The 15,191-nt window shown below is 44.8% G+C and overlaps 1 protein-coding gene across 7 annotated transcripts in view; it reads left to right on the top strand.

Moving 5' to 3' along the window:
* Nucleotides 1–15,191, top strand: part of KLHL13 (kelch like family member 13) — a 62,716-nt gene that overhangs the window by 15,781 nt on the left and 31,744 nt on the right. For 3 of the 7 annotated variants that reach the window (XM_044452690.1, XM_044452691.1, XM_044452688.1), the window contains 2 exons: nt 11,838–11,882; nt 12,437–12,550. The exons of the other annotated variants lie outside the window; for them this stretch is intronic. In XM_044452690.1, coding sequence (XP_044308625.1) covers nt 11,838–11,882; nt 12,437–12,550 — 159 coding nt within the window. The remainder of the gene's footprint in view (nt 1–11,837; nt 11,883–12,436; nt 12,551–15,191) is intronic. 7 annotated transcript variants of the gene reach the window in all.

Raw genomic sequence — 15,191 nt, 5'->3', positions numbered from 1 at the left:
CCTAGTTGTAATGCAGATAAACATCCTTCAAATTCCACCTTGTGTTTTACTGCAGATTTTGATCCAGATTTGTGTATGTGTGACAGTGAGAAACTTGGAAGGACGGTGGAAGGCTGGGTAGCAAACTGGGATGCAGCTACCCAAGGCTGGGGCTGTATCTAAACCGTGCAAAACGCAGGTGATCCTGATTGCAAGGGTCTCCTACAGAATAGAAGCCTGTCAGAGAAAGGTGCATGCCCCCCCCCCTTTTTCTCAGGCACTTTCATACTGAAATACATGCTGTTCATGTCCAACAGACGTGACTCTGACTCTAAAATAAATTGCTGCATGAGAAGCTTTTAATTTTTATTCAAATACCTTAATGACAGTATCTACAGACCACCATTTCAAAGTATTTCGTCTTCTGAAAATTCAGTATTGCTAATGCATAATTGGTCAATTTGGGGTGCAACCTGGGCATGTTCAGGCAGGCAAAAGCCTCACAACCCCCTGCATGCCATACACTTGCGGCTGTAGGACTTCTTTCTGTCTAAAGAAGCATAGGATTGCACCTTTAATGTCAGCTAATTAGGGTGCTCAGCAATGAAGGGGTCATAATGCAGTGATGCCTCCCTACCCTCTTCTTTGGCTTATGTTGAGCCTCAGTTTGTATGCTGTATCAAAGCGTGGTTTGTGCTAGGGTTGTCTCAGATCTGCCTGCTTCTGTTCTCCATCTACTTGGTATTCTGCAATTCCCCCTGGAGGCAGACCAACTGCTGTGATTGTGATTGTTCAGCCATCCTGCCAAACTATCAGGCTAATTCAGACACACTGATTTTCACTTAATAGGAGTGCTAGGTCCACACATTTCCTCCCCTCTCATTTCTGAACCAGGAAACTAGCTGACTCTTGATTACTGTACAGATCAGCCTTTCCTGCCCTTGTGTCCTCCAGATGTTTTGACTACAACTCACAGCCTTTCTGAACACTGGCTGTGGGAGTCAAGGTTCCTCAGCACTGCGCCTCCCACATAATTTGAAGGATGAAGGCATGGTTTCTGGGTTAATCAAGGGAGGTGGGGGCAATTTGAGGGGAGAGGAAAAAGGTGGGGGCTGCTAGGATGCAAGGTATCCGGACTGAACTTCAGCCTCCTGCGCCTGCCCTCTGCAATTCCTGTAGCAAAAATGTAGAGTGGGAGATGCGAGGCAGAGGTTGCTTCCAGTGCTGCTGCTCCTCCGCACCAGATGCTCCCCGGCTTCTGTGTTTGGGGACTTATGATGAGCAATGAAGACATGGTTGATAGCATGGCACTCTTGGTTGAACTTACTTAACCTGGTTAGGCAGCACGTTGAGCTGAACCTAAGAGTTCAGAATTGAGTGGGTTTCTAAAACATTTGAAGTTAATATTCAGCATTTTAAAAGTAGCTTGTTTCTGAGCCCCTTGGTGCATGGGAATAATATTTAAAGCTTCCTCTTGCAGGCCTGAAGGCAAAGAGCTTTTTCAAATTTGAGATTGTATAAGGCAGTACTTTAAATGCAGGACCAGGAACAGGCCAAATATTGTGAGTTGGCAGTAAGGGGGAGTTGATCCCCCTGCGTGGGTAGGAATGCAAATATCAGGTTCAGATCTGAATTCCCGGAAAAGCATCAAGTACAAAATAGATGTGTTCTGGATGTTTCACCAGCCACATTTTTGATTTCCACTCTGTTAACACCACAGTTGATAAAATAATAACTTAAGCTCACTACCCTTGAGACCTCTTTGCTACATTAACATAGTTTTTGACGATATATGTTATGAGGAAGTCTTCTCTTGCCTTATTTAATAAAGTGTTTCCATCTCATCTTTTTATTGATACCAACATGGCAGACCACAGCACAACTTTTAAAACAGTTTTTAAAATAGGATGTCTCCAAGGACATTCTAATCATGGCCAAAATAAAATCTGAGAGGCAGCCGTAAAACCAATTCAAGTGAACAGTTGTCTTATGTCAACTTTGAGCTGCTTGCTAAAAGGTGAACAACAAATTAGCCATATGGGCCTCCTGGACACCATAGGGGAAAATGCACTGTCCTGTTTCCTCCCAACCACTTCTCAAGAAAAAATAAAAATTAAAAACTAGGCTTCAGAAGTATTGTTCTTTGTTCCTGCACTACATTCAAAGCTGTTGAGGCTTTCCTCTCTGCCTAGTGCTGATTGGTCTGGTCGTGAGAGAATCTCTCTCATCTAGCCTATACCATTCTCTCTCAAAAGAATGGGTGGTTCAGCTTAGTTCTAATTCTGGAAGAATGCCAGGGTTTATTAGATGCTGGCATGCTTCTTCCTAGACTGCCATTTGGTTCATCTGCCTGGCTTTTCAGTGAGGGAGTAATTACTTGTAAGTCAAGTTACTGCCCACCTGAAGGTCCTTCTAAAAGATCTTGAGAGATGTGACTTAAGGATGAAAGATGAATATATGCACTTCTCCCAGATAAAAGTATGAATTCGTGACGCAGAATGGTGCACATCTGGAAGACACACCCAGAAGGTATAATTCTAGGAGAGTTCCTTGCTGCTATCTGTTCCAGTGAAGACAGTTTGTGCTGACTTACTTTGAAGTAATTTGTGAATCAGAGTCTTCCATTTCTAGATCTGTTTGGCATGCTTTCCCGCCACTTCAGTCATGTGGCTTAAGGAAATAAAATACATCAAAAATAGGCCCCAAAACTCCACTTTGGCAAACCTAACTTAATATTCTGCAAAGGCTTGAATAGTTATAGATTTTTTTAATTAGCCACCTACTCCTTAATTTACTTGTCAGTTTGTTGTTTAGATCTCAGGGGATCTGACTTTCCTGATAGTTGAATAACATCATATAACCTTAAGCATTTTCTGGGGGAATAGCTCTTCATTAGCAGCAAAATGAATTGTTTCTGGGGAAAAGGGCCCAGAAAACTGATTGGTTGTCAGATGTCATCCTAGCTTTTAATATCTTTAATTTTGGCTTTCAGCTTGTCAAAGTTACATATCTCTGGAGGGTATATTTTTCCCTCTTCAGTTAAATTTGTCTGGAGTGGTTAGGCTTGTGGCAGGAAGAGTGGGATATGCCGTTGTGTGAGAAAACCTGTTTCAGAATCCAGAAAAAACATAATCCAGAGTAGAAGGACATTTTTTTCAGTTGTCTTACTGGACTTGGAGCAGTATGAATGGGATGGGCCCCAGTACCTTGCCAGAGCCATGCTACGTTTGCCATAAAAGCAAGAATGGAGAGCTCCCCCCACCCCTGAATTCCTTTGAAGTTTACCTGTGGGGAGGCACAGTTCTGTGGCTGGCAGAGCTAGGGCTAAAGGGGTAGGATTCCTCCCCCCCCCCCCCAACACGCTTTCTTCCTCCTCCTGAGTACCAGGATGTGAGGAAAGGGACAAATTGCTTTCACCAAGAGTCTCAGTGGATGCCATCCAGAAGAGTTTTTGAAATCACACCGGGGTCTGCAACTTGCCCATTCTTGCTTCAAAGGCTTCTGTAACCACTGCTAGGAAATGTTTGGTTGCTGAAATTGTTTCTTGCCTAAAGATTCATTGAAACTAGTTACCCGTGTGTGTTTCTGTGTCCACTTCAAAGTGTTGGTGATGATAAAACCCAATATGGTTTGGGACCAGCATGCCCAACAGACTGCCTGTCCCTCTATGGCAGAGGCCCTTGTCCTGCCAACATCCACCAGTTGGACCAGAGAGAGGGCCTTTTTGTGGGGTGGGTGGGGCGAGGCGAGGCGAGGGACTGTCTCTGCAGGAAGTACGTGCCGCTTTTCTTTAAAGGAGCTTTGCTGCATGGCAAGAAACCTTACTGTTGAGGAAGCCTTTGTGGTATAAGGTGTGTGCAGCTGGTTGGTCTCTGTTCTGTGCTGGGCCTTTTGAAGCTGATGTGTCTAAATATGTATGAGCTTACTGGTGGTGACGGATTTGGTACTAGTTGAGACAGCCTAGCTGACTCCTGTGCTATTGCATTGGTTTATTTTTGGTGGTTTATTTTTGTTCGAAATAATGATTATTTTAAAAATAAAGTTACCTTTGTACAGTTTTGAAACCACTACCGGTTGCATTACTTGGGGTTGGCAGAACAGTTCGCTCTTCATCTGGGCATTTGCTCACTTAACTGAACACAGGAAAGCATTGCATGTACTCAGGCATACCTGGTCAAATGTCTGGCGGAGACTAATTCAGACGCCACTTCTGCCGTTCCCTTTTTGCTCGTGGTCAGTTTTATCGAGATCAGCTTGCAGTGCGATCAGCCACTACATATTGTAGATTGCCTATTAAAAACAGAATCGTAAACAGCACCTAAAACACATGCTGCTGGCCAGAGTGAACATTGCCTCACTTACTGGGAGTTTGGAGACTTCTGTGGGTAATAAATGTTGCCCATGGGTACTACAGTATGTGGCAGCAATTTCCGCTGCAGAAATAATGCAGTGTAGAGGGAGCTGTTGTATTGAGTTGTTCTTGATCGAAATTGTCCCGATTACTGGAATAAGATGACAAGACAAAAGTTAATGTTTTTCAAAATGTGAACTTTTCATCACTGGGTTAAGAAAGGACTGGACTACAATACTTCTTTCTTTGGAATATTGCATCTCCTTGCAGCCTTGATCACAAATGTGTTTACATGAGAGTAAGTTCTACTGAGGAAGAACTAAAGCTAAGGATTCCTTATGTTCAGTTTATTTGTAGGACGTTTTTAGGAATTGACATGTTTTAGTACAAAGTAGTACCAAAGAAGGGTATAACTAATAAAATGCAATAGAATCATGCAGCCTCCCCCCGCCAGGGCTATCAGTAGTATACAATTTTAAAATTCGAATGTCAGAAATCTGCAGCGGACTCAAATGGGTTTAAATGTCTAAGAATCCAGACTGTAGATTCTGCAGTGAACCAGACTGTGGACTTGAGAAGCCTTTTAAAAATCACATTATTTTATGTAAATTTAGTCATAAAGTATGAAAATTAAAAGACAATTTATGTCTGACTCCCTTGTCATGGTCAGATCACTTCCTCGTGAGGTTTAAGCTCAATGCCAGCCTTTCCCTCTGTAAGGGTGTGGACCCTATTGTGTTGGTCTGCCCTCGGAGCTGGATGAATCCGGATGGATTCCTGAAAGCTCTGAGGGAGTTTCCTGTTGATAAAGCTGGCACTCCTGTCGATGCTCTGGTTGAACTGTGGAATGGGGAAATGGCCAGAGCAATTGACACGATTGCTCCCAAGCGTCCTCTCCTGCCAGACAGACCCTGTCTATCCCCATGGTACACACCTGAATTACGGGCAATGAAGTGGGTTGGGAGACGACTAGAGCGTAGGTGGAGGAAATCACGGGATGAATCTGACCGGACATGCCTACGAGCTCACTATCGAGCCTATGCTGTGACGGTGAGGGCGGCGAAGAAGAAATTCTTCTCCACTTCCATTGCCTCCTCACAGTGCCGTCCAGCGGAGCTCTTTCGAGTGGTACATGGGCTGATACACCCTGGCCCTAAGAAAGATCCCGTACCACCTTCGATGGCCTGCTGTGACGACTTTGTCCAGCTCTTTAAGGAGAAAATCGCTCAGATTCGTCACGAGCTGGACTCCACAAGTGATTCAGATCCTTTAGGGGAGATGCCAATGACTCTGTCTGGTCAGATATTAAGGGATGAATTTCAGTTATTGCAGCCTGATGATGTGGACAAGGTGCTTGGACAAGTACATCCCACCACCTGCTTGCTTGTCCCTTGCCCTTCCTGGCTGTTGACCAAAGCCAAGCACGGGATTAGTGCCAGGATCCTGGAGGTCATTAACACCTCTCTGAGGGACAGCTGGGTGCCTGCTCCTCTAAAGGAGGCAGTAGTCAGGCCGGTCCAAAAGAAGGCGTCCCTGGATCCAGAGATGGCCACAAATTATAGACTGGTGGCCAACATCCCATTTTTGGGCAAGGTGTTGGAACGGGTGGTGGCGGGACAACTTCAAGCACTCTTGGATGAGACTGACTATCTGGACCCATTTCAATCCGGCTTCAGACCCGGGTACAGTACTGAATCTGCCTTGGTTGCCCTGTATGATGACCTGTGCAGGGAGAGAGACAGGGGGAGTGCGTCCCTGTTGGTCCTCCTGGACCTCTCAGCGGCTTTCGATACCATCGACCATGGTATCCTTCTGGATAGGCTAGCGGGACTGGGGGTTGGAGGCACTGCTTTGCAGTGGTTCCGCTCCTATCTCAACGGCCGATTCCAGAAGGTGGTGCTGGGGGACTATGGCTCTGCGCCATGGCAGCTATGCCATGGAGTACCGCAGGGGTCCATTTTGTCCCCCTTGCTATTCAACATCTACATGAAACCGCTGGGAGAGGTCATCAGGAGGTTTGGGCTGCGGAATCATCAGTATGCTGATGACACCCAGCTCTACCTCTCTTTTTCAACTGATCCAGGTGAGGCAGTGGCTGTACTGAACCAGTGCCTGGCCGAGGTAATGGGCTGGATGAGGGCCAATAAACTGAAGCTCAATCCAGACAAGACGGAGGTCCTGCTGGTGGGTGGTTCGAGCTCTTGGGTAGGTGACTTGAACCTTGCCCTGGACGGGGTTGCACTCCCTCTAAAGGACAGGGTTCGCAGCTTGGGAGTGCTCCTTGACCCAGAGCTGTCCCTGGAAGCTCAGGTGACTATGGTGGCAAGGAGCGCTTTCCTTCAGTTAATCCATCAGCTGCGTCCTGGAGGATGATTGCCTAGCGACAGTGACACATGCATTGGTTACTTCCCAGTTGGGTTTCTGTGACGCACTCTACGTGGGGCTGCCCTTGAAGACAGTCCGAATACTTCAAATGGTGCAAAATAGAGCAGCCAGGTTGCTGGCGGGGACTGGGTGTTACTCTCGTATAAACCCAGTCCTCTAGCAGCTTCACTGGCTTCCCATCGAAGTCTGGGCTCAATGCTGGTCATTACCTATGAAGCCCTTAATGGCTTGGGACCTGGATACCTAAAGGAACACCTTCTTCCGTATTTGCCCTACTGCCCCCTGAGATGGGCGGCAGAGGCCCTCCTCCGGGAACCCTCCATGAAAGACATCAGGAGGCAAAGTACCCGGAGGATGGCCTTCTCTGCGGTGACGCCCCACCTATGGAATGCGCTCCCCAGAGAGGTCTGCCTGGTGCCGTCGTTATTTGTTTTTCGGTGCCAGGCTAAGACCTTTTTATTTCAACAATATTTAATAACTTTTAACATCAGCTTATAGGTTTTAATCTGCAGCCAGTGTGGATCTGGATTTTATTTGTATTATGTTTTATTTTATTTTATGTAAGCCGTCCCGAGGCTTTGCGATGGGATGGCATACAAATACTCTAAATAAATCAACAAATAAACCAATATATGTATTTTTCTTGATAGGCTCTTGCGGAGATTTCTGTATTTGGGTGAAACCTCATGTTTTGAAGAGTGCACAGCTGTGTATGAATGTGTGTGTTCAAAATCTGATACATTCATTAAGCAGATGATGGAACGAAAGATGCCTGATAATCCCTAAAATATAGATAGAAAGGATTTAACATGTCTGTACATCCCTACTTTTAACAGGGGAATACCTAAAGTAGTTTCATAAGAACTGTACACCGTCACCCAGTTATTTAATGGCATTAGAGAAGGCAAGCGTGCCCTGCAGGACTGAAAGAGTGCTGCTTTTTTGTTCATGAATGACTTAGAAATGCGACACTAACGTAATATATATTCCTTGTTCTGATGTCCCTGAATAGTAGTGTCATAATTGGAAAAGAAGACAAGCATAATCTCCGGTATATGTGGACATATGAGCAGAATACCTTTGCTAATTAATGAGTGCCTTATCGAGCGGATTCTGTATTACGTTGTTGCTTGTGTTAGACTTAAATGATGATTGGGGGTTTCTCAGATATGACATGTCTGTCTGATTGTGTCTGAAGAAGGCTGTCTGGAAGAGCGAGCTGGGGGGGGCGTCTGTAGTGGCAGTTTTTGACAATGAATTGAGAGAGAGCGATGATGATGATGATGATGATGATGGTCCTTAGCATAGCGAGTTTAGCTTCAAATGGCACAAGCCCCCCTGCATTGTCACATGAGAAGTTTGGGGAATAATACAGGAGACAAGAGACCAAAAAAATGAGCCTCACAATTAAAATGGCTTCTGAACTTTGCAGCCAGTTTTAGGGTTATATTTATGTTTTACAGACTTAGTGCTTTGAGCAGGCTCAGGTGGGGAATATACATTCGGATGAATCACTGGGTAGAATGAAAAAGTTAAAGTCTGGTTGTTATTATATAGGCAGGGTGCAAATATAATTGCCTCATGTCATTTCAATATGCAAAGATCCTGATACTACATTACCAAACTTCTTACTGTGAGGCTATGAATTTTAATCCCCAAGCATGTGTTTTAAAGCGGCAATACCTTGTTTTTAGGTACAGACTGGCTGCTATCCTGAGGATAAAAAGAAGCTGCCTTGGGTTCCTCATAAGAGGAAACAAGGCGGGATATGAATGTGGCAACAGTGAGAGCAGCAACAACAGAGATGCATGGATTGGCCTGGGAGCATCCCGTGACGCTTCCTTGGTGACCTCGCACGCCAACAGTTTTCGCTGATTAGCTCTGCAAAGAAGGCATAGAATGGCTAGGGATTCCGAACGGATCCATCACCCCCTCTCCACCTGCGCTGTTCAGCATGTTCAGGAGGAAGCATGAGGAATTCTGTGCTTGGCCAGCCTCCGATGTGACTGTATTCCATGTTAGACCTCATCCTCTTGCGTTGGATCCCCTCTTCCATCATGAGTCTTTTGAATTTCCTTCTTCCTGGGTAGCTTATGGATCTGCATCTCAAGGCTTTTCTGCCAGATCCAGCACAAATGTATCAGTGCCGGATCAGTTTGGCATCAAAGAGTAGTGCCACTTGCAGATCTGTTGCAAACCGGTTGCTCAAAGTACAGGCCTCCTCTCTGTGCCCCCAGTTCAGTACGTGCATGTATGTTAGATGAGTCATCGTGTAGAAAAGGCAGCCCACCACCTGTTCAGGCTGCCTTCCAGGAGAAAGATGAGCCCAGCAGCTGTTCAAGTTGATGTACCGGAGGCTTTTGCCTCTCTTTCGGAGCGTGGAGTTGAAAGGGAGATGGAAGATCGTGCAAGCTGGGCTTGTGCTACCGGCAGGGCCATACAGTGAAATAACCCTTGACTACTCTGTGAAGGCTGCAGCTCCATGATAGAGCATGTGGTTTGCATGCAGAAAGTCCCTGCTTCAGTCCTAGGCTGGGCTGGGAATGTCTTCTGGCTGGAACCCTGGAGAGCTGCTGCCTGCCAGAGCTGACAGTACTTAGAGTCCCAGGAAGCTGGTCATTATTCGTGTGTGAAACCCTGTAGAGTGCTCTGACATTTTTCACACCTCCACAACAACAGAAGGTTGGCAAAGGAAGTGTGCCTTCATCCAGTGAGCTTCATAGCTGAGTCAGGAGCTGAACCCGGGTGCCGTGCTGTCGGCGGTCTCGCTTTGTGCATTAACTTCCCACAATATGATCCATTTAGATATGTTAGTGGAATTATGCAGAATATATTTTGATTTGCTAAACAAACTATCTACAGTCCTGCCGAGGTTGTGATGTGCCACTAACGGTCTAGTAAAACAGCTTGGTTCTTTCGGGCAAGTGAGCCAAATCTCATGCCAGAGTGAAGAGAGTCACATCTCATTTGGGCAATACCCTTCAACCTCCCAGTTCCCAAGATACTTATTAATTAAAACAAACCCCACAGGCTTAGTCTAATGAAGAGAATGTTCCTGGTCATCTGCAACAATATAACAAAACCCTGCTAACGCCAGTATTACTGATGAAAGCTTAAAAATTTCTGTTTTACCTCCCTAGCACCAGCAGTTGTATTGAACTCTGTACCAACACTTAGTAAAACTAGCCACTTTTATTTCATGAGCAGAGCATCTTGTGTCATGCTTGTGACAATTGGTGGTGCTTTGGCTTGCACTGTGGATGACCTCGTTGCCCTTCAGCATCTTTGGTGTGTTGGGATGGGGGCAGGAATAGGAAGCATCCTTCTGTTATCTTAAGATTGTTCATTAATCTGTATTTTTTTATGCACAAAGCACACTGAGATGGCAGAGAAGCACTAAAAATTACACAACATATGCACCGTAAGTTTAGCCTCTGTCTCTCGAGTGCATATGCAAAAGGTTCACAGAAGGCAGCGAGGTCCAGCCCGTTGAGCCATCTTGCAGATTAGAGTAGTTCATGCACTCCTGGTAGAACACGCTTTAAAAGTAGGCATCGCTCAGCATGTAAATGCGTGACTGCAATCCAATTTTGTGGAAACAGCCTTTGGTGTTGGCTACATGCTTCAGTAAATCTGCTTTTATAGGCAATAAATCTGAACCAAAATTATCAGCAGAACCAGATCACTCAAGTTTTGCAAGATTTCAAGCTTATTTTAAAACTGAAAATAAAAGACCAGAGAAGAATGAACTTGTGTCACATACAGCATGTGCGTATCTGATTTTTCTTTCCTCCCCACTCTTCCTTTGCCTTGGGGACAATAGTCTTGGCATATATCATTAATTTTAAGCACTTTGCTTGCAGTATTAATAAATCAGCTCTCCCCACCTCCCCTTGCCATGAGAAGAGGCTTCTCTGTTGCTTAAAAGATAGGTATTAAGTACCTGTCCTTGAAGTAGGATCACTGGATGAGCAGCCAAGCATCCTTCAGCTCCATATGAGTCCATATACTTTGGAAATAGGCCTACAGCTGTATTTTACGGTGCAGCTGATGACTTGAAAACCAAACACTTAGGAGGTACCACTTCTGCTAGCATGCCTCCGCTCCCCCAAACTGTAAATGAAACTGAACAGAAATAGCAATAATTAAACAAAAAGTACTCTAGCCACTGTTGCCTTTTCCTTATATATGAATTACTCTCTGAGGAGACATTCAGCCATGCTGCTGAGCAGAAGTCTGCCGTGGTGACATTCTGCCATGAGAAACGCTTACTCTCACGTCCATAAAATTCAATGTGAAGTCCAGTCGCAAACGTACCTTTCCAGGAGGTTAACATTGATAACAGGAGCTGTTCTAGATGCATCTTCACATTGGTTGCGCTGTCTCTTGATCGGGAGCAAAACTGTTCCTCTCCTCCTGTGTCCACCATACCCTGCTGCCTGCAAAACCCTCGCCTTCACAAAGAGGATAAATTGTGTATTCCTTCCCGTGTGTGTTTCCTTTTGTGCACACACACATAGCCCTGGTAGCTCTCTGCCCCTGGAAGTCGCCAGCAAATGGACCACAGAAGGGGGGCTGACTGTGATGGGCACCTGCGTGTCTGGCTGCGTCGTCAGGACTTAAGGCAATTTGTGCGCTCTTGGTGGAGGGGGGGGGGTGCTCTGTTTGACTGTTGATCGCGTCCCTGCAAGGACGGTTATTAGCTGCACGTTGCTCTCCATTTCCCTGCTGCAGACAGAAGACGGAGAGCAATATCCGTGCTCCCAGAGCGTATTGTAAAATGCATGAAGTTTTTCCTTATCTCGTCTGGAAGTCGAGGGTAGGAAAAATGAGAGCACCTTGAAGGCAAAGCTGTCTGGAAGGACAGGCAGGAATCTGCAGAAATGTATCCTTGCGCTTTCATTTGGTTTCTCTGACTGCGGATTAGACAAGACTGTCCTTTTCTCTCTTCCCCCCCTTTAAAAAAAAAATTGTTTTTTTGCAGTAGACTTTTTGCAGAATGGCATTCTTGCATTGTTTGGCATGCACGGAAGGAAAACAAGCTGCTGTGTTTGGTCACTGATCTCTTAGTGGTGTGGCCCAAGGCTATGCTGAAATTTCTCTCCCACTTGTATTGTTGCAGCTCAAACGAAGACTGTTCAGAGGATGACAAGTGTATTCTGAGTCGGTATGTGACTTCATTTTCATTATGGAACCCATCTCCCCCCCCCACTTCCTCTTTTTCCCCTTTTCCTGCTAGTATTGGTCGGAAATCAGGTTAATAGGTACAGAATATAGAACAGTGCTGCAGTGTGACTGTGAAGGCAGAACAATAGCAGTACAAGCTTGTTCCTGGGGTGGGGGGGGGAGGAGGCGATCTTTTTATAGAATAAAGCTGCATTGTGGTGGCTTGTACAGTGCAGTCTCTCCCTCCCCCTTCCCTCTCCTTTGCTTTTTTGAACATATACTGCAGTCAACACTTCTCTAATGAGGTGGCACGATTTGCGAGTTGGAGCAATAGAATCGCCTTATTGCTTTAGGGGATGGCAGGGCTGGAAAGAGATGCCTCGCAGCCTCCTTTTCTGGATTGGAAGCCTCGTTTAAGGTCATTGGCAAGCTTGCTTGGCTTGTTCCCAGCAGCAGCAGCAGCAGCAGCACCCTCCGTTGTGCCAGTAGCGAGTGTCTGGAATGGAAGTCCAAGTTGGTAGTCTGTTATGGAAACGCTGTTTGCTGTTATTGTAGTATCGTGGTGACCAACATGCCATTGAAATGGAAAACGAGTTCTCCTGCGATCTGGAAATTCCCTGTTCCTGTGCTTAAAACATCCAGGTCGTCGCCACTTTCTCCAGCATACATGTAAGTGAGAGAACTGAGGATATCTTAAGGTGGGCTTTCTTTTGCAAGATTGCAACCCCTCTGTGGGCTTTTGTTTTGTGAAATTTAACCCCCCCTTAATGGTGATATATTTTCTGATGTGACATTGGTCTCAGGATTTTTATTTTTAACCTTGCATTTTTCTCCTTTATAGAGCATCCAAATTTAAACCCTCCTTTTGTTGTCAGTTTCCCATTTCTTCTCTACCCCCCCCCCACCCCATGATGGATGTTGTGTTAAGTCGTTCCTTTGTTAGAAAAAGCAGAGAAATGGTCAGGTTTGGCCGCATTCACCATTCTTTTTCAAAGCTCAATGTTCAAGTTTTGTGCGATCGTTGGTCTTTAATGCAAATCTTAGATGAACAAGTAAGAGTTACTGGTATACAGCCTTTCCTTTTTACAGCTTATGTTTCACAAACAGATACATATGTGATGCCTACCATGATGTTCTTTCCATATTGTGTGCTTTTCCCATTGTAATGTAATGGGATTTGGTCTTTCTTCAGTTTCAGTTTTTCACTCAACTATAATTGTCCCTCAGTTGTTCTGGAGAAATCTTAAAGCAAAAATCAAAAATAAAACACTGCCATCACCAGAGCTACCTTAATTTGCTTTAGTAATTCCAGTTTCGAAAGGGCACTGTAGCTATGTTTCTGGCTGACATTGAGCACAGCACATGGCATGCCGAACATGAATGCAGAAAAAAGAAGTTAACTTGGCTCTAGTAAAGCTCATTAGTCAATGAGCTCTGATATAAGCCACATCCATGTCTCTTATTTCAGTAGAAGATGAAATATCCCCTCAAGTCTTTAGTCATGAAGCTTTCTTTAGGTGTTAATGAACTGTGGTATGTTGCATTTGGCTTGTATGTTTATGGTCTTCATTAAATAGAGAAATCCTTCTGACACCAGCAATTGGCAGAAGTTTCACATGTATATTTTGTATTAAAAAAAACCACACATGTTGATCTGCTAAAAAAAAATGCCTCAGTGATGCTTTCCATAAACTTTCAGTGCAAGAACTACAATATCTTTCATAAATCTGAAGCTTAAAAGGAAATTGCAGTCTAGTCTGATGAAGCATGGAAAGAAAGAAAAAAAAAGCTCTGTACTGAAGCATCTCAGGCATTGTATATGTCAGAGAAAGCCAAAATACTGTTATCTACAGATCAGATTTTTAAACTCTCTGGATGAGGTGAAACTCTTCCCTGGGCTAATCTGGTGTACTTGCTGCTTCAAAATGAGTAAGCGCTGCTGTTGCTTTCTGTTGGCCACCAGCATGTTAAAAAACGTACATGTTAACCACAGAGTGCCGTGTGGCTGGTGCATTATCATGCTCATGTACAGCAGCGCATGACGAGTTCCATGGAGCAGCTGGAGCTCTGGAGTAGGTGGAGGAACCATACATTCTCCTGCCAGAATTGGCTTGTGTACATTGGTGCATTGAGCTTAGATTGTAAAAGCAGGCCACTTGAGCAAAGTTTGAAAACTGCATGAGAATTAGATACACGTGTCACTTGTTCTGTACGCGTGTGCTTAGATATCAGATATAAATGGCTTTGTCTTCCCTTTTTACATACATCATTTTTATATTGGCATTCCCTGTTATGTGAAACAGGTGCTACCCACACTGAGCCCTTGGATTATAGTGGGGTATAATTCAGGGTTGAGTAATGAATTGAAAGAACCATTCAAGAATGGTAAAAATTGTTTTTTTTCCCCAAGGATTGATGCAATAGCAGGGCTGAAACCCAGTCATTTATTTGCTGCTGTTGTTGAATATGTTCTGAACACCTCACATTTATTACTCTTTTGGTATCCCAGAGTAAAGACTGTGATCTGGCGTGGTGTGTTAGGAGTATGTAGAAGCACTTTCCCCATTATGGGTATGAAATAGCTATGCTGTGTGATTCAGTGCAGATGCTTTCAGATGTGTACTTAAAGCACCTGTGCTCTGATTAATTCTATTCCTTGTTACATACCTGCTGGTTTTTAATGTTATTTTAGAAGTAAGAAAACAAGGAGTGAGAGCCCCTGTTTTGATGCAGCTTTCCTAACAACAGTATTCTGGGTAAGACATGCAATTTGCCTAATCAAGATAAGTGTGCCCCTAGTTTACCTTCCCAGTGTGCCTTGTGGTGAAGGGGCAAAGGACTGCTGTTGATCATTAAGGCCAAGAAGACATCTCTAGGTTTGCATCCTAGTCAATTCCTTTGTGGAAAGACTTAATTTCAGCTATGCTGAAATTACCAAGACTGAGAATTCTCCCTAACCATCTGCATGTGATTAGTATCCCAGAAGGACACATTTGTTCACATGAAATGTGTTGGTGTGCTGCAGCGGTCAAGAGGCTTCAGTCCCCCTGCTACCCGAGTTCTAACTCTCATGGGAAGAGAAAGAGTTTGTTGCTGTTCAGAACTTGTGCTGATCAGGTGAATTGAAGGATATGTCCAGAGAGAAGACGGCTTCAGCAGAGATCATCCTGTGTGAATTCGCATGTATCTAGGCTGGCTCTTCTTTCCTACTCAGAAGCCCTGTTGAGATGGGCTCATGTGCCGGAGGAAGCGGCAAGCCGTTTCTTCCCTTTGTTTCCCCTGGCGATAGGAATGTTCAGTGGCCTGGGCG

This window comes from Varanus komodoensis, unplaced genomic scaffold (assembly GCF_004798865.1).
Source record: "Varanus komodoensis strain SLA01 unplaced genomic scaffold, ASM479886v1 scaffold74, whole genome shotgun sequence".
Classification (NCBI taxonomy): domain Eukaryota; kingdom Metazoa; phylum Chordata; class Lepidosauria; order Squamata; family Varanidae; genus Varanus; species Varanus komodoensis.
Note: the sequence above shows the minus strand (reverse complement) of the source record. Positions and strands in the feature narration are given on the sequence as shown.